The 27,202-nt window shown below is 36.8% G+C and overlaps 1 protein-coding gene across 2 annotated transcripts in view; it reads right to left on the bottom strand.

Moving 5' to 3' along the window:
* Positions 1-27,202, bottom strand: part of PACRG (parkin coregulated) — a 481,211-nt gene that overhangs the window by 186,375 nt on the left and 267,634 nt on the right. For both annotated transcript variants that reach the window (XM_004440544.2, XM_087425049.1), the window contains exon 4: positions 6,692-6,841. In XM_004440544.2, the coding sequence (XP_004440601.1) occupies positions 6,692-6,841 (150 nt within the window). The remainder of the gene's footprint in view (positions 1-6,691; positions 6,842-27,202) is intronic.

Below are 27,202 nucleotides of genomic sequence, written 5' to 3' on the forward strand. Positions count from 1 at the left end.
AAAGACAGATTTTTATCTCCACACACCCTGGGAAAGGGTTACACACCCTGTCCTGAGTTGAATAGTGTCCCCCCAAATTCGTGTCCTTTCTGGAACCTCTGAATGTGGCTTTCTTTGAAAATTGGTCTTTCCCAATGTAATTAGTAAAGTTAGGATGAGGTCATACTGGAGTAGGGTGGGCCCTTAATCCAATCCTTACAGGGACTTGTGTCCTTATACGAAGAGAAGAGACAGAGACAGGCACACAGGGAAAATGTCACGTGGAGATGGACGCAGAGATTGGAGTGATGCATCTATAAGCCAAGGATTGCTGGCACCGCCAGATGCCAGGAGAGTGACATGGAATGGATTCCTCCCTAGAGACTGGAGAGCATGGATCTGCCGACACCTTGATTTTGGACTTCTGGCCTCCAGAACTGTGAGATAATAAATTTCTCTTGTTTAAGCCATCCAGTTTGTGGCAATTTGTTGGGAAGCCCTGGGAAACTAATACACAGCTGCAGAACTTGATTCTGATTTTCTTGGTCATCACCCTGCCAGGTCATATGTCTCTAGACACAGATAGACAACTCTGAGAATGACTTATCCCTCTTGGCCTATGCAACCAGGGAGGTCTAGAAAGAAGAGCAGATACAGAGGCAATTTATAGTAGTGACTGTTCCCAATATGGGTTTTACAAGTGAATTGGGTTGAAAATAAACTTGAATGAAGCAGTCTGAGAGAAGAGGAAATTTATTTAGTAAGCATTTGCAGATTTCGTAATAGTAAGAAGGTCATCTTATGGGTTGACCAAGTGTGAGGTGCATCAAGGATATAGAAGCCTTGACTTTTCCCAGGACCATCGGTCCCTTGGGCTGCTCTCTTAGATCACTGCACAGCTATCACTGTTTGCAGATATACGGGGTCTCCCTCCCCATCCCCTGAGACTTGTGAGGCTTTGGAAGCTCTGCTTATAAAGAATGTTTGGAAGAAGAAAGGACATTGAACTTGGAGAAGTGAAGACTGTGGAGGAAGGAATGTTTTATATAATTTTTTGAGGCCCTGCTATTTGGGAAAGGGATCAGACATTATTCTGTGTGGTTTAGATTAGAGAGAGAAATCAGATAGAATATTAAGCATAGATTTCAATTCAATGTAAGAAGGGCCTATCTTTTTGGAAGTAGAATGGGCCGCCTCATGAAATAGTGAAGCTACTTGGGACAGAACCGAATAAACAAGCACTGGTCATGCAGACTGGGTTAGGGAATAAATTCCACGAAAATACATATTCAGCACCTAATTCTGCTAGGTGCACCACACTCTGCATAGGAAAAACGAAGCCCAATGCAAGCATTTTGTCCTTGTGGAAACAACAGTCTAATACATTATAGTTTAGTAAATTGGAGAGAGGTGCAGACCCAAGAGCCCCTACACGAATCTGCAAGCTTTGTCATGATTCTAGGATTCTCTTCAGACCAACTAGTTAAGACTGAGTAGAAGAAAACTTAGAAGAGATTAGAAATATACATGAGCATTCCAAATCTAACTTTCAGAAATTGGGAAGTGGTAGTTCTAATACTTTCCTCAATAAACTTAGGACATTCAAATGCTTTCATATCTAATAAACCAAATGATTTCAAAGGAACTTTGAAGTAAATTTCTAAAATATAAATCATACACAAAATTCTACAGAATTCCATGGGGAACAAATCTTAATTCCAAAATTAAATTTAAAGCTGTGAAATACAAGTCAATTATGAGACAAAAAACTAAAGGTTCTTTTTGGGAAACAATCACTCCCAAAAATTCATCAGCATTTTAAAGGACCATGAGAATATGTCCCACAGGACTCACAGAAATATCTAGAGGGTTTGAAACAGGTTGACAGAGAATGCCTAGGTTCTCACGAGAAGTTGTTTTAAAAGATTATCAGCATAAAACAATTGTTTCTGTTTTTCAGAAACTACTTAAATTTCAGGATCAAAGACTTGGTACAAACATTCTAAAGTTTTGCAAATTTAATGCATTCTCACTACCTATATGTTTTAATGTGTCTGAATTTGAATTAAAAATTTTAAATCCCTTTTCATGGACTTTCATTAGTCTATTGTGGCATCCATCCAAGAACTATCCTAGATACATCTACACGTGTGGGTCCATATTTGATTTGTACATACATGGGAACACGTTATTTCATTATTACATTTATGTTTGCGTACTCCATGGCATAAACTTATGGTACTATTCGAGTCACTGATACCTGGAGTCTCTGAACTGTCTCAGGTAGAGGCTGCTTGAGGACTTTTGCTGTGTTTAGGAACAAAGGACTCAAAATAAGCATTGCCTCCAATTCTTATTATTTTTAAGGTTATTGGCTAGCTCTAATCTGTTGGCAGAGCCCCATATTTTAGCTGTAAATGTTTTAATGCCATTTATTGGCTCATGCTTCTCCAATGTAATACACTACATCATTAATTTTGTAGTTTCATCTCTGAAAGCTATAAATTGAACATTCCTATTGTCTTAATTTTCTGTAACCTTTAATAACATTTGTGAAAGAACACAGAAAAGAAGAAATTGCTATTATAGAAATTCTTCTTTCTCTTTCATCCCAAAGCAGTGACTGGAAAGACAGTGTGTCTTAGATATCCAAAATTTGTTGTTTAGAATTAGGGACAACCAGCTGAAAAGCTTAGATACTAGTTTGGATCTTCCAAAGAGAACCCTGGCCCAGGCAGCCCTTGCTTGTTATACTCAGGCTTCTTTTTGTAAATACGATGTTCCCCAAGACATTAGTCTCATATTCGAGCTTAAAGATTAAACCAGGAAGGGACGGATTTGAAAACCAGTTATCCTTGAATGAATCCCAGAATCCTTAACTTATCTGGCCACTCACCTGGCATTGGGCAATCAGAGGCAAGATGGATCCTTCAAAGCAAAAGAATTGCTACAGCTAGAGAGTCAGGAGGCCGTGCCTCATTCCCAGGGTCACAGAAGGGCCAAGGGGATGAGTTACCCAACGGAGGGACACAACACGTTCAATCGCCTATTGGTGTTGCTATATAATAATTTATATTGTGTTGCTATTTTTGCATATAATATCATATAATAATATATGTACGTAATATTGTATATATATATATAATGTTGTATGATAATAATGGCTACCTCCTTTAACACCCAGTCAAGGCCAGGCTCTACAAGAAGAGGCTATGGATACATTATCTTGAATTGTCATGCCAACTCTACAAAAAAGGCATTGTTATAAATATTTTGCTTAGATGAAGCAATTTGAGTTCAGAGAAGTTACATGAGTTGTCTAAGGTCACATCTCTTCTGGCTCCAAAATACTACTCTTTATTCTACATTACAATTCACTTCTTAGATTTATCTGTTGTTTTTTTTTAACTGTAGCCTAATTAAACCCCATGAAAAAATATTATTCATAAATAGAAATACAAAGCCACTCTTTCTCCTAGAACAGGACTGATCTTGCGGGGCTGGTTATAAGTTTTAATACTTATAGAAGTGTAGATGGGGCATAAATTGGTGCTGCCAGCATCATCTGCTCCTCCCCTGCTCTACCTTATTTCCCACTGCTTCTCTGAGAAGACTGTGCAGTCTCCAGTGACTCAGCCCCACCTCTCATTTCAGAGAAAGTCTAGTCGACACTGAAATAGGACAGAAATTGCACAAAGGAGCAGGCAGTAGATTTAAGCTAAAGCTTGTACTTTGAGGGACTACTGACAGAACGACAAGGTCATTATATTTGAAGGAATAGTCTCTCATTCATTCATTCTTTCTTTCTTTCGTCATTTATGTCTGATCTCATTCTCAAAAAGATTTTGTGGTGGGACTTGAAAGAAATATGTTTGAATCTGAATTTAACAAGACATTGAGTTATGTGAAAGTAGGGGAAAGGGGAAACAGAAACATGTAAAATTGCTCACAAATGCATTGCAACTGAGGATAAATTTTTTTCTAATGCTATGTGCTGTAAATTTCTGATATAATTTTAATTGTAAATAAATATATCTGTTACTAAAGACATCTGCTTAAATAAAACAACTATATATGGTCTGTGAATATGAATAAAATATCTATAATCATAAAGTACGATTTAGTAAAATGCTGTTAAAGCTAAATTATTTTTATACTGAAAATACTATTGTAATTGGAAATTCTGTAATAATCTTCTTCCGATAGAAATGGCTCTCTGGTAACATAGCCACTTTGAAGAATAGTTTTAAGTTTTGTAGCTAGAATACTCCAATTTTGTAATATGACCCTCTGGAAATTCAGCAAACTACATTCTGGCATTATACTGACAGGTTTCTAAGATAAGTAGAAAATGAACCTGAAGCTAATATTTTCTTTCCCTTCAAATGTCAGAAAGATATTAAGCAGAAAAATAGTTGGATGTAGAATTCCTGGTACATGCATTTAGAAATGTTCCAAAATAATTAGCTATGTTTGGGACCAATTAAGGCTATCGTACGTATAAAGTCCAAATTCCCCAAATTGACAAAATCTACATAGGGATATATTCTGAAAGCCAATCACTTCTTTTCTTAAGCTTATGAACATTTGTCAGTTAAAGAATTAAATAGAAAGTATAATGAGGAAGATGTAGAAACCAATTGTTTTTGTTTAGTAGTCTAGAGCTCCCAACGAGATTTATCTTCGTGGCAGCTGTACTTATTCTTCTGCACAGGTCTCCTTGAGGATGCAGGAGATTCTAATTGTCTTTTGAATACCACTCTGTTTCTTCTTTTATACAAAGATACAAAATGATGCTTAGGTTTAGGTTCCAGATTCTACTGTAGGACAACATAGCGCTAAGTATGTACCAACTCCTACTCAAATACAGGAGGGGCAATGTGTTAGTGCTCTCTTCCACCACGGTCAAACACAGAAACAAATGTTTATATAGGAGAAAAGTTACAGAGGCAACTGTTGCAATGAAGAAGTGGAGAAAGTCATAGTATACATATCATAGGTTGCTGTGAGGATTATTGAGGACACAGTTGCAAATCACACACTTCAAAAATGTTCACTGTAATTGAGACTTCTGTGGATGGCTGTTCCCTAATTCTTCCATTACTTTAATAACTCTAGCTCTCTCATCTCTATCTCTATCTCTATCTGTCTCTATCTCTAACTCTATCTCTATCTCTCTCTCTATCTCTATCTCTATCCCTATTTCTCTCTCTTTCTCTTTTTCTTTCTCTATCTCTATCTCTATCATTTCTATCTCTATTTCCCTCAAGTTAACTAGAGTCTAAACATAATTGATGAACTTAGAGTTTCTTTTATGAATCACAATTGAACAATGTGCACACGTGGAGTCAATGCCATATAGTAAAAACATAAATTATGAGTTAAGGATATTTAAATAAGTATTTTCCATAAAGTAGAAATGCTTTTACTAAAACTTTCATTTTAGACCACAAGAGACTCAATTACTAACACCCAATTTTTACTTTCATGAAAGAGTAACCATCTTGTCTAAATGTCCGCAGTCACTTTATAGCTTTTAGGTATTTCAAAATGGATATCAACTCACTCAATTATGAGCATTATTAATCTCCCATAACCCCAGCTTAAGTCCTTTTTACTAAATATGTTTAATGTTAAACATATAAGTAATTCTTACTATTGAAAGACAGTTTAAAGACTTTCTGAGGATTCCATGATTTCCTGAATAGTCTGCCTGATTAAGGAGACTAATAGCAATTTAGGACCAATATAAAAAAATGGTGATTCCAAACAAAAGACTTTTATGAGATGGGAGCTGCCACACACTCAGTCTTTTGTTTGATTTTTTTTGTATGTACCATGAGTAGATCATGTCGCAAAATTTTCATGCAGCGTTCCACTAAATCATTCATTTATTTACATGGCTGCCAGGGATTAACTTCAAATGTTGACTTCACTGTGCATATGAGAAGTATGGAACTTCAAAGTTAGCAGCATAAAGAAAATTAGATTCACATTGTTTCAAGAGCCGTCAAAGGAAAATCATACTCTCAATGAACAGACGTACATCCACTTCCCGCCTAGAGATCACCAAAACTTGCTAATACCTTTGTTTGGATGAAGGTGATTCATCTGATCTCATCAGTGCTTTCCAAGGTTTATGGATAACATTTTTTTAAATAAATGGATAAGCACATATATATTTCTAATTAGTATTCACCTTCAACTAAGTAACTACAAATTATCTATTTTTCATTTTCTTAAATGCGAGAACCTATATTAAAACTCTCCAAACTATGTGCATCAGATTTCAATAATATTGCTTTAAAAAATTCATCTTAAACCAATTAATAACTGACTACAATTTTAACAGGAAGTATCTAAAGGTAGAATTACTATTAAGAGAAAGGACAAACTGAAAACCTACTAATGTATTCAAAAGACTATTAAAAAAACTTTACAATTTAATTATTGGAAGATTATAGAACTGCTTCAGCGCTTCTGAACTGAGTAAGTAAGCTGTACGTGTGAGGAGTAATAAATGAAATTGTTAATTTTACTGTTTCCCTAGGGAGTAGCGAGAGAAGGGGTGGGAGTTATGCTATTTAGATTTCTAAATGCATCTTGGTTTATATGCAATAATAAATCCTAAATGTGTTGCTAATTAACTCCACTTCAAACCACTCCCTTTTTTTAGGGCTTAAAAGACATTTTGACTCCTGGGATAACTCACCATTCATATTCTTAAAGATGTTCAGGATAGGGAGGATTTGACGGTAATAGGGCACCAAAGCTTCACCCACCATCTCAGCTGACACAACTAGATGCTGGAGGACTTTGAGAGTGACACAGATGACTTGTCGGTTTCGGAGGTTCAGAGCATCTATACAGTAGGAAAAGAAACAAGTGAAAAATAAAAAGCATTAATTTCTACAAAGTTAAGGTAAAGCCATCTCATGGACCATTTAATTAAATTGTACTCTATTGGGGTTCACCAATGGGATGAGCCTTTATTATTACAGCTTTGAATGATGCACTGCAGTCTTTAATATTATAAACAGGATCTTGTTTGTGTGTTCTCTGTTCTCCCAACTTGTACTAATTCCTCACTACCCCTAAGAAAGCAGCTCATTGTCCTTCAAAGAAGAGGCTGGTGATGGATAGGCAGCATGAAAGATAAAAGATCAGTTAGTGTCGGTGAAGTTAAAGGACCCCACGAAGGTTGACAACAGATACCTTTTTATGCAACAATCCCTTTCAGTTAATAATCCATGCTATTCTTAAATTTGGGAAGAGGGGATTGAGTATGGTGTGTGTCAGTAGAAGCTATAGGCTGGTTACAAACACAGAGAATATTCTTGGTAGAAATGAACATAAAGTGACTCTATGTACACTCTCAAGAAAGTAGAGAAGAAAAGCAAGATTTTTAAATGCTCAGAACTTTAGAAGGAATCAATAGTAAATAACTAACAGACCAAAGGAATACGAAATGAAAGAACAATGCCAAACGCACAGCGACAAGCTGTGCTGCAGAGACAGGACAGGAGACAGTAAGTACCAGCTGCTCCCCCACTTGCCGAGTCTGGAAGGCACCATTTGCTCCACTGGGGAAGGCAGAGGGCCAGGGCTCAGGACACTGGTAAGGGGCTATATGAACTTGGCCAACTCCCCCACACTCTCTTGGTCTCAGATTCCTCAGCCATGGGAACCTGTTATTTACTTTCTAAGACGACTAAAAGTTCCAGGATTTAAATAGAAGAGCATCTATGATAGAATGTCAAAGGTGAGGACTGTGACGACCTAGACTACTTTAAGACAAAGTCAAAGGCTCTTATTTGTAAGATGTCCTACCTTCTAAAGAAAAGATTGACTATGACCCTAAAGTATGTGTCTTTTATAGAGGGATCAAAAGAACTAGGCTATCAAAAGAGATGACGCTACGGTCAACATACCTGTGAGGCAGTCCTGACATTGTTTTTGAACTCCAGCTCACATTTCCAATAGCCCGGATCTTGCCAGCATCTCAAATTTAGTTTGTTTCAAAGATGTTTCCCCCAGAAACTTTCTCTTTTAACCATGTTCCCCATATTTAGTAAGGATACAATCAGGCTTCCAGGCACCCAGGGTCAAAAGCTGTTTCTCATCTTTCCCATTCTTCTTGTTGCAAACTCATGTTGTTATGCCTCTGTAGCAGCTCTTGAATTTGTGTCCTCCTCCCCATCCTCACCAGCACTTCTCTGGTCTCTCCATCCTCACCGCCACTCCTCTGGTCCTGGGTCTCCATCCTCACCGCCACTCCTCTGGTCTCTCCATCCTCACCGCCACTCCTCTGGTCCTGGGTTTCCATCCTCACCAGCACTCCTCTGGTCTCTCCATCCTCACCAGCACTCCTCTGGTCTCTCCATGCTCATCACCTCTACTCTGGTCCTGGGTCTCCATCCTCACCAGCACTCCTCTGGTCTCTCCGTCCTCACCATCACTCCTCTGGTCCTGGGTTTCCATCCTCACCAGCACTCCTCTGGTCTCTCCATCCTCACCGCCACTCCTCTGGTCCTGGGTCTCCATCCTCACTGCCACTCCTCTGGTCTCTCCATCCTCACCACCTCTACTCTGGTCCTGGGTCTCCATCCTCACCACCTCTACTCTGGTCTCTCCATCCTCACCGCCACTCCTCTGGTCCTGGGTCTCCATCCTCACCGCCACTCCTCTGGTCCTGGGTCTCCATCCTCACTGCCACTCCTCTGGTCCTGGGTCTCCATCCTCACTGCCACTCCTCTGGTCCTGGGCTTCCATCCTCACCACCTCTACTCTGGTCTCTCCATCCTCACCACCACTCCTCTGGACTCCCCATCCTCACCGCCACTCCTCTGGTCTCCCCATCCTCACTGCCACTCCTCTGGTCTCCCCATCCTCACCGCCACTCCTCTGGTCTCTCCATCCTCACCACCTCTACTCTGGTCCTGGGTCTCCATCCTCACCACCTCTACTCTGGTCTCTCCATCCTCACCACCACTCCTCTGGTCCTGGGTCTCCATCCTCACCGCCACTCCTCTGGTCTCCCCATCCTCACCGCCACTCCTCTGGTCTCCCCATCCTCACCGCCACTCCTCTGGTCTCCCCATCCTCACCGCCACTCCTCTGGTCCTAGGTTTCCATCCTCACCAGCACTCCTCTGGTCTCTCCATCCTCACCGCCTCTCCTCTGGTCCTGGGTCTCCATCCTCACCACCTCTACTCTGGTCCTGGTGCTTGAACTCCTCCACTGGAGCACTGTCATGCCCTCCTAACTGACCTCCCTTCTTTCTGTCTTTCTCCACTCCTCCAATCCATCTTTTCACACTGCTGCTGGATTAACCTTCCTAGAGCATATCTGATGATCTCACCACCTGCTCAAAGAGTTCAGAGTCCCCTCCCACCCAATTTTCGACAGTATAAAGTACAAACTAGCCAGGCACAAGATGACAGGATAAGTTTGAACCAAACTGAATTCTCAATTAAAAATCCAAGTATATAAGGTATTGTTTAGTGGTTTCACAGCTATTTCCTATGGAATCACCAGGAAGTTTTTAAAAATAAATTGTGGTCAGCTTCATTCCCTCCAGCAACAAATGGGTGTTGGGGCATAAAATCTCCTACGGGCAGCTCTACCCCTTCTGGTCCAGTGCAGACTACATTCTTGTTTGATTTGAAAGTGAACACAAATGTAATGCATAGAGATGGCTCAGCTTTAACTCAGAGAAGCAACCTAAGTATACCTATGGAATTCAATTTCATGTTGGCTCATTACTACAGCATTAGGTACATTGTAGGCCATACTATATATTCTGAAAAAACAACTAAAAATAGAATGCTATAATTTAGCCTAAAAGCCATAGTAATGAGATTTTTAAGAGCAGAGCTTCAGAGAACCATGGGAAGGTGAGACGGAGAAGGGCAAGTTGCTTGTCTCACAGTGGCTCTTTTTCTGGTATTATCCAATGTAAGGGTTGTTTTGTCTTTTCAGGAAGCCAAGCGTTACCACCCCCTCCCTCCTGACCCAGCTCAGTTTAACAGAAGAGAACCGGAAGCCTGCAGAAATGTAGTTCTGGGGATTATGGACAGTGGACATACTTTCAAAAAGTCTATCAACGAAGCTCAATGTGTTTAGGTTTGAGGACGGCACAGATCTGTGTGATGGTTCATATACTAGTAGCTAACGTATACTGAGCACCTCTATATGCCAGGAGTTAAACTGAGCACTTTACATTTATTAGTTTACTTAATCTTATTCATTAAAATATTTATTAAGAATGTATTATGTGCCAGTCACTATTTTAGGAATTGGAGATACAGAAGTGAAAAAGACAGACATTGTGCTTATCCCACTGGGACTTAAAGTATAGTATGGAAGAAGATATTAAACAAATCTTGTAAGTGTGATGAGTATTCTTAAGAAGAATAGGGTATTTAAACAGCAAATAGAAAGGGGCATCCAGCCCAGTCTAGAGAGAAGGGAAGGTTCCCAGACACAGAGACAGACCCAAAGGATGAACAGATGTTACTTAGGTGAAGAGTATTCCAGGAGAGGGAACAGCATGCTAGAGACTGACCCCTTTTGGATAAAGGAGTCCTTCTTACCACAAGGTCTACTCCAGCTCATAAGGATAAAGATCTACTTAGAGATGTGGGACCAAAGCCCCAGAGAGCACAACAATAGTCTTCTAAATGGTTTATCATTGCATATATGTTTTTCTTGGAATCATTTATAAGTGATGAGAAGAAGTCTGTGGATGTGTGTAGATGTGTATAAAAGGAGGGTAAGGCTGTAGTACTTTTTCCCAAGCTAAAAGATCTCTAGGTCCCCTCTTGCTTCATCAAGCAAACCGAATCAGATGTTTAAGATCCTGGGTTTCTGCCTTTTCTCTCTACTCATCCCTCTGTCTCACTCCACTTTTTAAAAAGGACTCACAGCCACATCCAGCTAACTGTTTTATAAACTCCTTAGTGAGAAAGGATTAGACATTGAAACAGAACCACATGGATGTGTTGTTTGTTGGTTTTTTTTTTACATATTAAAATAAATGTAAAATTGGGTGGACATAATTCTCATTCCATTTTTTGTGTTTTGTTTTTTTCAAGAAAGCCTTTCTGTTGACACTATAAAGTCACAAGTAGGAAAACCTACTGAAGGTATTAGAAGAGATAGCTACCGGAGCATGGGTAGAGCCCATCTGGTGATTGCAGAAAAGATTTTACTACTCATTTTGTCTACTAAATGCTGGCTTATCACAGTGTTCTTCTCTTAGGGTATACATGCCAAAGCTTGCAATAAAACAGGATAGAGTATGCTCATCTGCTACCAATGTTAAAGAAGAGTTTTGCCATATAGAATATATCGATTAAGGAGTGAGCTTTACACATGTGTGTATATATACATATATATGAGTAATAATAACATAAACTTTTGTTGATTAGGTTTATGACTATGTGTTTATACCTATATTAGGTTTATGCCTATAACTAATTGATCACTTGGGGATAAATTAACGATCTGTCTCACCATGGGTAGTAATAATAGCTACTAGGAAATTCTTATTATTTCATTTAATTGCAACCCCAATTGAATTAATGTGGTTGTGATAAATGTTATTGGATTGTCAATGACTGACAAGAAAAATGCTGGAATCAATACTCTTAATGATATCTAAAATGGAACTCTGAGTCCTCCTAAATGACCAGGAATGGCTCTAAAACCTCTGCAGTTGCTGTGAAATAAAGCCAGGGTATGCCCTACAAAAGCCCCTTAACTTTATCCAAGAGAGATTTTTTTACATTGCCCATTTCCACTTGAGTTCCTCTATTTTTCTTCCTCATTCTTGGGGAATTAAGACAAACCATTAAGTTAGAAGTCTTTTTGTTCTTACTGTCCCAATGGCATTAAATAAAAAAGAGATTTTTTTTTGGAAACAAAGTTCTTTTCCTTTGAAAAACTATGTTAACAGATATAAAGAGAATATTATTCTGTAGCTTGAAAGAGAAGAATTGTGTTTATTCTTGTGTTGATGGGCCTGAAAGCTATTGTCAAGACATAAGTGAGGACTTTGAACTCAAGATTTAAGGTTTTGAAAAGGGTATAACATAGAAATCTACTGACATTATAGATCAACCAGTGGAAACTTTCTATTCAGAAAACTGGATTTCTATTGTACTGCTTACTGCCTTCAAGTATAATCAACAAGTTAGGGCCTCCAGATATGCAGAAATTGCTGAAGAACAAGGAAAAAATAATTTAAAGTCAAAGTGGTAAAACATTCATCTTAGATGGTTATAAGTTACACACATGATTTTCTCAAGTATAAAATCCACTATTGCTATGATTTTTGCAAAGTGAGAATATTTTCTATTAGATATGATTCCCTATTGTGAAATCAGGAAAAATGGAAACATTTCTACCTCTTCTTTCAAAACTAGAAACACCAAACAAAATGAAAAAGCAAACAATAAATTCTAAAAAATATTTTTGACATATGCTATAAACGTTGACATTCTTGATATACAAATAGCTATCACAAACCAATAAAAGGCTGAATCTGCTAATTAAAAATGGGCAAAATATAGGAATAGATAATAGACAAATTAATAAATGTAAATGAACCATCACTATTCTAGAATGTTAAAGTTCATTGGTAATCAAGTGAAATAAAACTACTTTATAATTTTGAATATCATATTAACTAAAAGTTTTTGAAAATTTAATACTCAGTGATGGAAACAGGATTGGGATAAAGAGGCACTCTCACGACACCGTATTATAGACCATTACAACCTTTCTAGGGTAATATGCATACCACATTTGACCCAGCCATTTCAGGTCTCGGCAGTTAGTCTAAGAAAGTATGCAGCTGTGCAGAAAGAGTTATAGAAAAGACGCTATAAATAGTATTATTTATAATTAGAAACAATCTAAATGTTCCAAAAACAATAGATTAAGTAAACTCTAGTACATCCATACAATGGAAAAATCATAAATTTATTAAAGTCATCTAATAAAAAAAGAAAAAAGAATGTTTATAAGATATGAGTAAAGAAGTAGGTTAAAAGCATATTTTCACTATAAGAAAGTAAACAGAGAAAATATTGGAAATTTGTATACTCGGACGCTAACAGTAGAGACTATCTTTTCCATAGTCATATGCAGACACAAGATCTTATTTCATTTTTTAAAAAAAAACATTCTTTTTACACTGCTTTTAAAAAAATTATCAATACATTTTTCATATTTCCCTAAAAATATTATTCTTTATGATTGTAACTTTGTAAGTTTTAATGTAGCAGAATTCAAATACTCTCTCTTTATTCTTTCTCAATATTTTCTTGGTTGTTCTTAACCATTTATATTTTGAGATAAACTTTAAAATAATTTGTCAGATTAAAAAATATGCTTGGCACTTTGATAAAAATTCCAATAAATTTACAGAATAATTTTGGAGAAAACTGTCATCTTTACTATTGAATCTTTTCATTGGGGACTTGTATCTCTTCAATTTCTTTTGTCTTTAATTAAGCTCCTTAGAAAATCTTTATAGTGTTTTTCACGTAGATTCTGCATAGTTTTTTAAAGTTTTCTCAAAGGAATTTTATATTTTGTTACTATTTGTGTAAGATCATTTTATCTCAACATGCCTTCTAAAAATTATTGATAATACATACAGAAAAGCTTATGATTTTTGTATATTTATTTATAACTAATTAACTTAATTCCCTTACTTTGCTTTCCAATATTTATTTTTTGTCAAATAGAGAACAGAATTTCTAAAAGAAAATATAGGGTTATAATGCTAAGAGTAGATATTTTAGTTTTTGAATCATTCTTATTTATTTTGATATCTTAAATGATTATTTTATTGTGTAAAATATATATAAAGTAAAATGTCATTTAACCATTTTTAAGTCTACAATTCAGTGGTATACATTATATTCACAATGTTGTACAATTATCACCACTATCTAGTTCCAAAACTTTTCCATGACCCAAAACAGACACTCTATACCCATTAAGCACAAATTCCTCATTCTTCTCATCTCCAGCCTCTGGTAAACTCTAATCTACCTTTGTTCTCTATGAATTTGATTATTATAGACATATCAATGTATTTTAAGTATTATTTTTTTCTGAAGTTAAAATATTTTATTAATATTTGAGATTGGTGGGCTCAATATCATATTAGTCAAATTAGATTGAAAAGGATATAAATTTTGCTAGTTGAGGGGCACTAACTGTATAATTTATTAATTTCTGAATTCACAATATGTTTTCAACCCAAATTTAGGTTTCAGAATTGTAGAAATTTTTCTTCTTCCAAAACAGAACTCAATTGCTAAATAAATGTGATGTGGCCTGATTTCTCACATTCTTGCCAACTAAAGCATCACAACTTAGCTCAGCTCTTATGAACACGGAGTAAGCCTATAGTAAGGGTTACTATATTTTCTTTAATTCATTGTTTTCCACTAAGTGTTACCTTAAAAAAGCATCAATTTCTCTTTCATCCCATACAGAAAAGAACTAACTTTATGCAACATTTAGATTTTCCATCAAAGCTTTATCATTACAAGTGGTTAATTTTTTCAATAGATAAGAATATATTCTGATCCCAGAACCATAGAATACAATTTAGTATTTGATGAGCATGTTTGGCCTCTCTTTCCATTAAATTCTTAGTTTTAAAGATAGGTACATAATTAATATTATTTTTTTAAATAAATGAAAGTATTCAGTTACCAAAATGATCTCAACGATACAGTCACTAGCATGATCTATTTTATACTCACAACTTTCTAGACGTAAAGGAACCTGAAGAACAGTGTAACCCAACATACTCCTTTCCAATCTTCTTGCAACCAAGATTGGGCCTGCATTTGCTCTCATACATATTGAATTCCTCTAACAGTAACTGAGAGTAAATTTATCATAAATGCCCTGCTTCGTTAGAAGGCAATGAGTCTCTTTGGAACAGCTTGCTCCCCCTTCCCTAGACCGCTGGCTCAGTTCAACTTGAAGGACTGGGGTGGCAGATGCAACGATGACCAAAGGAAGGAGTTAGCCAGCCTTGGTGCCATTCTTAGAGTAAAACCAAATGACAACCGGCTGCAACAAGCAAGCACTACTTCTAAGAACTACCGTTGTTTCTCCCTTTTGTTAAGAAAAGGTGTCTCAATTTGCCATAGCTTTAAGATAGTAGAAATAGTGGACTATTAAGGAGGATATAATACACACAGGCTTTTCACAAAACAAGAAAGTTGGCAGCTGTCCTACAAAATACAACATGGATAAATATATCAATTTCCAAGAAAGAGTAGCCCTTTCTTCCCGAAAGAAGGAGTTTGAAAAACTACACAATGCTAGGCTTGACCACCAACATCTGGTACAATTCTAGGGTTGATTATATAAGCAAGTGATTTGAGAGCTCCTAGGAAAACAGCGGTGATTACTAGGAGCCAGAGTGAGCTCCCTGGAATAAGTTAGGCCAAGCTTATCTCACGTATTCTAATAAGTTTACTCATAAAGGAGATCATAAACAGACTTACATTGGCAAGGCATCTGGCAAGACCTCTCTTGTAGGCAACATACAGAAATGGTTAAAGAGTTAGGCTTTTTCTTTTTTTTAGTGTGTGAAAAATTGAATCCAAGTAATATGCACTAATGGCTTGGTATCAACCTGCACAGTCCCTACTGGGATACTGCAGGGGTCTATGCTTGACCTAGTCCAGTTTCCATCTAACGTTTTTATTGTAACTTGGATGAAAGTCATAGAATCCAAATCTATCAATTTTGTGATGACTCAAAGTTAGAAAGTCTGTAGAGATGTGACCATGAAAGAATACCAAGGAGGTAAAAATCATAATTTACTATTATTACACCTTGATTTGGCATTGTGCTAAACATTCTACTTGTATGATCTATTAATCCTTACATTATTTCTGGGCAGTCAGTTTTATAATGCCTTGAGAGAGAGGAAAGAATTAATTGGCCAAAACCATACCAAGTAGTTAATGGCAAACTGGGATCCAGTTTGCATGAGCCCAAGACCTATGGGCTCAGACCCCACTTCCTCCCAGCATCCCCAAGTCCTGGTGGACACAGGGGCCAGACTTAGAGCATGTTCAGGAGAAATATTCAGAGCTGCACAGCGAACACAGACTCTAGTGTAGACTTTGAGCAATCAGACTAGATACCTGCTGGGTCCTCAGTTTAAGTGGTTTGTTCTTAAGGAACATGTCATCATGATGGAGCTGGGTTTGCTGGCATCTTCTGAAAAAGCAAGTGACACTTTGCAGTAGTGTTATTCCCTGACTAGAGCTCAGCCCTCCTGTGGAGGGTTGAAGATTCCCAAGATGCGGTTTTAGCCTGTGTGACCAAAAACTGTTACCGTGATCAAGATAGAGAATGATGACGGTGGTCATGATGATGATGATAACAATGATGACAATGATACCATTTATCACACTTACACCATGTGCTCTGCTAAGAGCTTGAAATGTATTATTTCACTTATTCACTGAAATAACCCATAAGTTGGGTGCTGTTCTCATCTCAATTTTATAAATTGAGCCTCAAAGTGGTTAACTTGTCTGATAGCTGGTATGTGGTAGAGTTAGGATTTTGACCAGAGTGATAGAATTTGTTTGTTTATTTGAGAACAGGAAAGGGACAGCCAATACATGGTGAATTCAGTGTGAAAATGCAATATTGCTATTTTTGGCTTTTTCTCTCTTTTATCCTATTGTTCCTTTATGGCATGGACAACTATAATCTCCATTCCCATCATTTTTGTTTTGGATCTGACTCATTTTCCTTATTCATACAGGGCATGGACTGATGTTGATTCTCCCTCACAGGTCCAGAAGGAATCTTTCCTCTGGCAAGTGACCAGGTAACTGTTCAAATACTTCTGAGGATGCCTAACCTCTGCCTCAGATTGCTATCTACTTGCATCTACTAAGATGTTATTTCTGTATAGGAATTCAAGTAAAGTGACACCAGTTTTTACATTGTGACTTTCTTTTATGGGGAATTAAAAGTGGTAAGGTAATTGACAGATTAAGTGTGAGAAACATGGATAGAGAGGAAGGGAGAGAGACGGGAACCATCAGATAGCTGGATTTTACAACCTCATCTGACTATGGTTGCTCATATTCATTCAACACAACACTTATCATTTAATAAGGCTGCTTATCACCTGACCTGGGCATTTCTACATGACCTGACTTAATGATCTCAACAACTCTCTGAGATATGTATTCATTCTCTTATTTTGGAGATGAAGACTCATCTCCTGAGCTCAAGGAGTTGGACTAATTTGCACAAAACGGTAGAGCCAGCTCTAGAACCCAGGGCCAGGTCCAGAGCCTTTCCAAGGGCCACACTAATTTTTAAAGTGGACAGAGAAAGAGGGTCTTTAGCATCAGCTACTGAAGGTTCACAAGATTGAGGTGACTTCCTCAGAAAATGGAGGTTTTAAGCTATAAGATTCCAGATTCCATTTCCCTCAATAGCTATAGATTCTCATTTGGGAATCTGAATTGGTCAGTACAGGCTAAGTTTGCTGCAGCAATAGTTTAACTCTAAAATTGCAGTGGCTTTACACAGAAGGATCATTTCTCATTCATGGTAGGTATCCAATTCAGGTCAACGTGGGGTGGGGAGAAGAGAGAGTTAGAGGACTGTGCATTGGCTCTGAAACGCTTAGTTTGAAGGGAGCACACAGCTCTTCCATTCACAGCCCATTGGCAGAGTTAGTACCATGAGTTAGTCTCTGTATAACCGAGAGATGCTGGGGAGCAGATAGATATTTAGTGTTCAGTAAATGTCTCTGCCATAGAATTCACGTTATCTTGGGACACAAACTCTTCTCCCTTCCCCTAACCTTACTATGGGTAGGTTCTATGATCTGGGTTAAGCAAGTCAGCATGTTCCATCCCCCTTGACCACAGTTCAAAGCTGGCATGTGCCCCTGGCTGGTATAATCATTTCACTTTTTCTGGAAATTCAGGGACAATGACACTTGCCTTTTCCTACAGGTGTAAATAAGTAAGCACATAGTCCCAGTATCTACTCAGAGCACCCTGAGACCAAGAAGCACCCCACTTTAAGACGACCTTGCATAAAACAGAGCAGAGAGTGACAATGGTGAGCCACCATATTAAACTGAGCCCGAAACGAGACTCACCTCCGAATTGTTCAGTTTTGTGAGTTACTAAGCCAACCTGACTGTTTATGACAATTTGAATTAGTTTTCTTTTTGTATCTTGTAACCAAAATAATGCTGAGTAATACATTTCTTTTCCATATTTTCAGAACAAATTAGATTTTTTTCTTCTTAAATTAAAAATTACTTTTTTAAATAGTTATTATCACTTCTGAAACAATTTACCTGGAAAATTTCAAGATAGGTAAGTAAAATTCTTAGATAATAAATGAAGGATAATGCATTTCAGTTTTACTTGCTCCTTTCTAATTAAATAGAATTCTCAAAACATTTTTTGCATTGTGATATGGATTCTCCTATTTTATCCTTACTTGGTGTATATATATATTTTTTCCATTGAGTGTTCTTTAACAAGAATATTCTGCTTTTTAAAATGTTATTGTTCAAGTTTCTTCAGCTGTGTCTGTGCATGTTTGTCCTTTCTAGCTGGGTGACCTCAACTCATTAGAGCTCTCCTAATGAGGCCACTGTCTTATGTCCTGTCTATTTGTAGATCAGTTGTATTTCTTTAATTCTTCAGCAGCCAGAGTTGCCTTGCCTCCCAGTAGACTATCTCACAAATGTATGTTACTGCTCATGAACAAAAAGACTCACATAAAAGAATATAGATGGACAAACAAAAATTTACTCTCATCACTTAAGTAATTTCTCCAATAAATGGAAAGCATCGTACACTATAGTCTTTATTTGCTGTTTCATATTAGGGATTCTTACAAGATAGTTTTTATATAATATGCAGTACAGTGGCAAGCCCAAATGGCCACTTCACACTTTCGATTATGACACCTATACAAATTTCAGTATGGATGGCAGATATGTACCTGATTAAATTACTTTTGCAAATATCTTGATGCATCTATCATGTACTAGCCAGCACATTAGATGCTGTGGGAATACATTACTTTCTAACACTATATTCTAAGTGACGTAAGAGAAGAAGATACAAAGTTTTGTGGGAGAGGGAAGGCAGGGGTGGGGAGAGGACTGGAGTTGAAGGTAGGGAGGGAGAGGAGAATCAGAAGAGGCTCTACAGGAACATTCCTACTGGACGCAGGCACTGAAGGTCCTTTAACATGTAGGCATTTGGGGACGTGAGAATGGGCATTCCTGAAAGAGAGCAAAGGTACAGAATTAGAAGAGTGTAAGGCAAATCCTAGGGCACAATCAGTTTGGCTAAAGCTTGGAATGTGTGAAAAGAAATAGTAAGAAATTAAGTTGAAAACATAATTTGCAGCCAGATATTTAACGGGAATCCTTGAATGTCATGCCAAAGAATTTAAAGTAGGCAGAAACTGGAGGGGAGCCTGTCCTTGAAAGATGGCAGTGTGCCAGGTAAGATTTATGAGTTGAAAGCTTATTGCCTTAGAGCTAAGGTGAGTGGCCTGGGAGAAGGAAGTAGCAAGTATACTGGCTTGAGGTGTCAGAGGAGAAAGTTCTGGGCTGGCACAGCAGGTAGAAAATTAGAGGGAGGGGATCCTGGAAGGCAGAGACCCACAGAGGAGGTACACTAAAAATCTGCATGAAAACTCTGCCTTAGCTGCCCTCTAAGGATTACACACACGGGCGAGATCCCAGTAGGCCCAGATGATGAGCAGAAGCTAGGAGTTGAAAGAATGGAAGATGAAAGAACTTTGGCTGCTGTTCACCACATGGGAGATGAAGTTTGGAGTTTGTGTTTAACAGGTTAATCATGTATCAGAATTAGAATTGACATTCTTCAAAAGAATATAACAGAAGCCAGAGACTCTAAAACATGTTATTCATAATGTCTATGGTAGGATTGCATTTTCTGGGCCCATTGAGGTTGGATGGGCTCTGGACTAGATCTGGCCAATGAGTAGTGAATAGAAGTGAAATATGTTACTTCCAGGATGGAGCATTTCATCACCAGAGAGAGACTCTTCTGAGTTCTTGCTTCCTCTGGTGCTATGACCAGCAACATCTATCAGGGGCCATAAGCAACTACAATAAACAGAGCCCCTTGACAACCTTAAATAGGCATGAAGCACATGTGAGAAACAGACCTTTATTTTAAGTCACTCACTGTTTTAAGCTTTTGATTTTGGAGATTGGCTGTTATTTCAACATAACCTAGCCTATTCTGAATGATAAAATTCCCTTTATCAGGAAGAGAGAATTCTCTTCTATTCTTAGTTTGTTTCAAAAAGACAATGGATATTGAAATTTATTCAATGCTTTTTACCATCATTTGAGATGATCATGATCATATGATTTTTACCCTTTAATTTTTACCCTTACACAAATTGTATCAATTGCTTTTTCTAATGTTAAGCCAATCTTATATTCCTAAAATAAAACAAACTCTGTTCTGATGTACTACCATTTTTATATATTGGTGGATTCAGTTTGATAGTAATTTTGTTTAGAAAATTTTCATTGATGTTCATGAATGAGATTGTCCTGGAAGTTTCCTTCTCATAATGTCTTGTAATGTCCTTGTTAGTACCAAGGTTGTGCTAGCCTCATAAAATGAGTCAAAATGTATATTCTCTGTTTTTATTGTCTGAGAAAATTTGTTCAAGACTTGAATTATTTTTTCTGTAAGTGTTTGGCACAACAAACCAGGGAGGCTATGTGAGCCTTGAGTTGTCTTTGTGTGGGAGATTTTAATTACCAAGTTAATTTCTTCATTTGTTATATTATTGTTTGTATTTTAACTTATTTCCTATTTTTCTGATGTCAGTTTTGGTAAGCTACATTTTCCAAAAATTTGACCATTTCATTGAAATTTCAAAGTTTTAGGGATAAAGTTGTTCATAATCTCCTATCATGATATCTTCAATATCTGTAGGGTCTATACGACATTCCCTTTTTCGTTTCTGATATTGGTTCTTTCTGCCTTCTCTCACTTATTATTTATAAGCTTTGCCAAATGTTTATCAATTTTATTAGCCATTTCAAGGAACCAATCAACATTTGGTTTTTGATTCTCTCAATTGCATGGCTGTTTTCTATTTTATTTTGTTATGATTTTATCCTAACAATTTACTCTTCCTTTGACTTTCTTTTATTGTTCTTTCTGTCACTTATTGAGATGGATATTTACTACTTTTTTTTCCTGAAACCACGTTTAAGGCTATATATTTTCCTTCTAAATAATATTTTACCATGTTGCGTGTGGTAAATATTTTAATGTAATTTTTGTAATATTTTTGTAAGATTTCAATATGTAATTTTTGGTAATATTTTGACACAATATTTTTGTAAGTTTTTAATATATAATTTTTATGTAATGTTTTCATTATTGTGCAGTTAAAATTCTTTATAACTTCATTATAATTACTTATTTGACCCATGGGATATTTAGAAGTATGTGTCTTAATTTCAAAACATATGGAAATGTTTTAGTTACTGCTTTAAAAATTGATTTCTATCATAAATTACATTTTGGTTACATGACTTTGTATGATTTCCATGCTTTGATATTTTTTGAGACTTGTGTTATGGCCCAGGATATGGTTAATTTTTGTAAATGTTCTATGTGTGCTTAAAAAAAGTCATTTGCAGTGGTAGACACAGCACTGAGTTTTGGTAAAGAACAGAAGAACCTTGGGAGGTCCAGATGTGCTTCAAATTTTGACTCTACCATTTGGTAACTGTACAGCACGGACATGTTTCTTGAATTTTACATGCCTCAGTTTTGTCACCCGTGAAATAAGGATTATAGTAGCTGCTTCCTAGGGTTGATGTGAGGATTGAATGCTATGATTCCAGGAAAGCACTTAGCCCATTGAAAGCTTTCAAGACATATTGGTTGTGATGGTTTTCTTGCTATTGTAGTAGAAAACTTTAACATAATTTTCTTAGTTTTTGGCTTAATAAATTGTGAAAAAAAATAATATGTAAATTATTTGAATATTATCAATACATTTGATAGAATAAATATATATTAAGATCTATATAATATAGAGAGAGGATTCACTTTCTTTTCAGCCTCCATGATGACAGTAATTGAGTATTCTTACAGCCTAATAAAAACCTCAGCAACTTCCCAAAAAAGAAATGTAATTAGAAGGAAGGCCTCATTCTCTTGTCATAAAGCAACAAATACCAATAAAATAACAAGGAAAACTGCATCTCTAAATAATTGGAAATTTTATTGTATTACCCTTGTTCAAATAAATCATCAAAACTACAAATACAAACTATTTACAATCTAGTGGCAAGGAGAAACATAGCAAAATTAATGGAATTAAATCAAAACTGTACACAGAAGCAAAATCATAGCCTTACATGTGGTGATTACCAAATGAGGAACAATGAAAATAAAAGTAATATGTGTGTAACTGAAGATGTTATAAAAGCAAAACAAACAAAAAACTTAAGGAAAACAAATAAATCTACTATATCAAAATTTATAAACCATAAACTTAAACAGAAATAAGGTAAGGCCTTTAAAAAACCATACAAAACATAAGATACAGAAACCACCGTCTGACTTAATAAATAAAAGAGATAATATACATGCATAATATTATCACCATGTATAGATCAGGCAGCAATGCCCCATGGGATAAAGCAACTTGCCTCAGGTCCCACGGCGACCAAACAATGCAGCCAAGCTTCGAGGCTGGGCAGTCTGATTCCATAGTCTGTGCTCTCAACCAGTATACTACCCTGTTCATCTATATGCAGGATAAAGAAAGTCTTCAAAGGTAATAAAGAGGAAGTTCATTGTTACTGAATGAGTGAAGGAAGGATGTAATAAGACAGGAAGCAAAAAAAAAAAAAAAAAACACAAACACCAAAATCCTACAAATCTGAAACAGATATCACAAAGAGATAAGAGAATGAACACAATGTATTCCTAAAAGAGAACAAAATACTATTTAAAAGGAACAATAAGAATAAAGGAAAATTATAATAATAACAAAATATTCAATCAAATTTTTGGAAGGTCAAGTCAAGGAAATTTCCCAGGAAGTAGAACTAAGAGACAGAGTTGGAAATTGTGAGCAAAAGGATAAAGAAATTAGTGAATCAACCCATGAAGTGTAATATATCATTAGCAGGAATTACAGAGAAGTAAGAGAAAATAGAGGGAAAATATTATTAAAGGAATAATACATGAAAAGTTTCTAGTGCTGGAAGATAAATGTCTTCAAATTGAAATTTCCAGAACAATGGATGAAAACACAGTCACAGTAAAGTGAATCAACATGAAATTTCACATCAATAAAGATAAGAGACAATCCAGAAGGCTTTCAGAGATTGCAGAAAACAGGCCACAGGCAAATGACTAGAAACTCAAACAGCATAGATTTTCAGACCAGTGTAAGAACTTGAGACAAGACCTCAAAATTCTGCATGAAAACGATTTTCAACGTAGCCAAACTAAAAATCGAGTGTGATAGTGGAATTTTCGGATAAACAAGAGCTAAAAAATATACCTCTCTTGTACTTACAGAAAACTACTGGAAGATGTACACCATAAAAATGATGAGGAAAATAAGACAAACAGCTAACAAAAAAGATATTAAACATGAAAGAGGAGTAAGGGGAAGTGTCAGGCCACTTAGTTCAGATTAGAGCAGAAAGATGGAGGGTGCAAGGATGTACGTCTCCAAAAAAAGAAAGAAAATCAATAGGTTATCTGATGTTATGAACACCTGGAAAATAATATTAATTTGCTAGATCCTGAAATATTTGGGGGAAAAAAAGTAAGTATATTCAAATCAAGCAAAGAAAACAAGAGGCAATTATCAATGCTAACAAAAACAAGTTGTCTAGGGAAAGAAATGTAATCATAGCAGACGTGTGATTCGCAGTGAACAGTATTTATGTGATCACAATAGCATAACAACTGATTATCGATTTAACCAAAATTGTGGTACAGCTATATTGAAAGGATGGAGGGAGAAAGAATGTGCATTTGTGGAACAGAGCTCAATTGCTTACTGACAGGCAGTCCCCACCAAAACCATGTGGCTGGGAACAAGCTCTCAAAGAAGTTCCCAAACCAAGACATTTTTCTTGGGATTAGTCATTATTTCTTCATGTATTTGTGGTCATAACAGATTATTTGGTTTTTCTTTTGTCATCTTATTTTTTTAAATATTTCACATGCTACCTTGGCTTTTTATCTTTTGTTTTTGCCTTATTGACCATGTTTCATTTTTCTTTCTCCAGTACTTCACATGATATACCATCTATTTTAATCCATTAATTGTTACTTTTTTTTTTTTTTTTTTTTTTTTGCTGAGGAAGATCCACCCTGAGCTAACATCTGTTGCCAATCTTCCTCTATTTTATATGTGGGTCACCGACACAGCATGGCTGCTGACGAGTGGTGTAGGTCCATGCCTGGGAACCAAACATGGGCCACCGAAGCAGAGCGTGCTGAACTTTAACCACTAGGCTGCAGAGCTGGCCCCATTAATGGTTACTTGCAAGGCCTAAATATTTTAAGTTATATTTCTCTAATTATTCACATCATGAATGAAGCAGCATCTCTCAATTCCCTAAATATAAGATAGAAAATGATTATTCATCTATTTCTCCCCAACTCATCCGCCACCATGCTCTCATGCTCAGGATCTTATGGGAGGGTCTGGGGTGTCCAGCACAACCTTGGCTCTGGTCAGCCTCACCTTGACCCTGCAGCAGCAGCAGCAACTAGGGGCTTGTTAGAAATGCTGCATCTCAGGTTCATTTCACATCTACTGATGTGGAGCCTGCATTTTACCAAGGTCTACAGATGATTTGTATGCACATTGAATAGGGGGAAGGAAGGCTGTCCACTTTGGATGCAGTGGAGGAAGGACCAGCATCTTGTTGTCCCTCAGTCAAGAGGTTTACTCTTCCCCTAGAGGCGAAAAATGAGCAGCTGGTTGTTGTTTCTAAGATGTGATGTCACGGTTTGCACAAAGGGTCGTGAAAATCACATCTTTACTGTGACTATTTTGATCAATATAAATCAATCCTCTTTACACACTTGAAACTTTTTTACATTAAATTCTACTTTTCTAAAATTAAAATAACTACTCCTGCCTTCTTTTTTTCATTTGTCCCAACATACCTTTTGTTTTTTAAATATTTAAGTATTATTTTGTTTTATATATAGAAAGAGAGTTTATATTCAGATTTTATTTTTCACAAACCAATTTAAAAGTTTATTTTTGTAGCTGATATATTTGATTTCACATTTTTTCACTTTATTTTGTTCCTTTGACTCTTAGCACTTCCTTGCTGTCTACTTTTACCTTCTCCACTGATTTTGAAGGCTTATACCCAATTTCTCTGGATTTTTACATGCATTACTGCAAAATTATTATTTGACAGTTCATGCAGTTTTGAAACTCTTTTCTATCAACTATTTAAACTTAACTCTAGATTTAGTGGCTCTTAATGCTAACTGCTTTTCAAAGTATGACATCCTCATTTTGGGGTTCTTAACTTTGCTTTGCTTTCTGAGAGTTGGAGCACAGCCTCAGCAACCTTCTGTGTGCCGGGCAGGTGGGCATTACACTTACTGAGTCCATGAGTCCTCACTCATATGACCAGGAGGAAATGCACCCAAACTGTTTCTCCCCCAGTTCTCTAAAAACTGTTCCATTGTTGTCCAGAATTTACTGTTGCAAAAAGTGTTAGCCCCAGTTATTTTTATTTCTTCATGAGTAGGCTTTTTTTTTCTGTCCAGATGTTTGAAGGATTTTTCTTTATCTTATAATTTAAACTTTTTGATAACACGTGCCTAGATGTGGATCTCTCTTCATTGATTTTCTTTAGACTAAATAAGCGTTTTCTACCTGCAAAATAAGGGATATTTTCCATCTCAGAACATTTCTTTCAATCCCCTCTGTCCCTATCCTTCCCATTCCTGCTGTTTTGACATTTCCTCTTGGGAACCCCTATAACTTTTAGTTCCTATTTGTGTCCTATGTCCTTCATTTATACTCTTTTCTCACCTTGTTTTTATATACTAGTCTTTTCTGAGGGAGAATTTGATGTTGTGCACTGGATTGTTCTCTATGCCTCCGTGGAGGTGTTTATTCTACGATGGCATATTTAGTTTCCTTTCCCTCATTCACCATTGGCTTATTTCATTTCAGTCTCATCTCTTCTTGTGGATTTCTGCTTCTCTTTTATAGAGGCCATATCTTCCTGAATCCTGCAGATGGCAAATAAGTTTCTACAAGATTCTTCTGGATCCTGTGCTAAATGTTGTTGACATTTTCTTTTCCTCTGATTGTTCAAGATATTTCCTTCCCTGTGTGTAGGAACTTTTTTGAATGGCCCCATGTGGCTGTGTTGTTGTTATTGTTCTTGTTTTACTGAGGAGGGAGATTCCTAAACACAGAGCGTGCAGGTTGTTCTTGGGTGCCTCTCTGTCCATCTGGCCACTATTGGAATCCCCTTCTGAGTTTAATACGCAAAGCTTCTGGAGGCTCCTTCCTAGTATTGCTCTGCTGGATTTTGATGGATTTATGTTTTCCTAACTGGATGGAGTAAATGGAAATCTACCATCCACAGTTCACACTGCCGAGAGGGCTCCTCTCATCTCATCCTCACATACAATGTTTTGCAGTTGCTCTCAGCAATCAGTGCTCCACTGCCAATCCTGACTACTTTATACTGGCATTTTTTGGAGTTTATGACCCAGAATAACTCAAGAAGGTGCAAACCATAAAGTGGACGTGAAAGGGGGACAAATGTAGCTGTGCCATAAAGCAACATAAATGGAACATGGCATTAGATGCACACTGTTAGGGTTATTACAGAATTTGAGGTCTGAACCAAGGAGAAAGAAAAGTGTCCTCTTACCTTTTTTCATATCAGAAATCCTAGAGCCACTGAATGTGTCCATGTCTTGTTTTAGTCTTATCAGTATTATAATTAGGTGAAATCAGCCCCAGATTCTAGAAATAGATAGGCAGCTAATCCCCATCCTTGGCTTCAAAGGGAGTTTATATGTTTTGCTTTGCCTTCATAGATATTAGTTAGAATTCAAGAAAAGCTGTTCGAGAACTGATAGCT

This window comes from Ceratotherium simum, chromosome 38, assembly GCF_057802395.1.
Source record: "Ceratotherium simum simum isolate JZ-2026a chromosome 38, ASM5780239v1, whole genome shotgun sequence".
Lineage (NCBI taxonomy): Eukaryota > Metazoa > Chordata > Mammalia > Perissodactyla > Rhinocerotidae > Ceratotherium > Ceratotherium simum.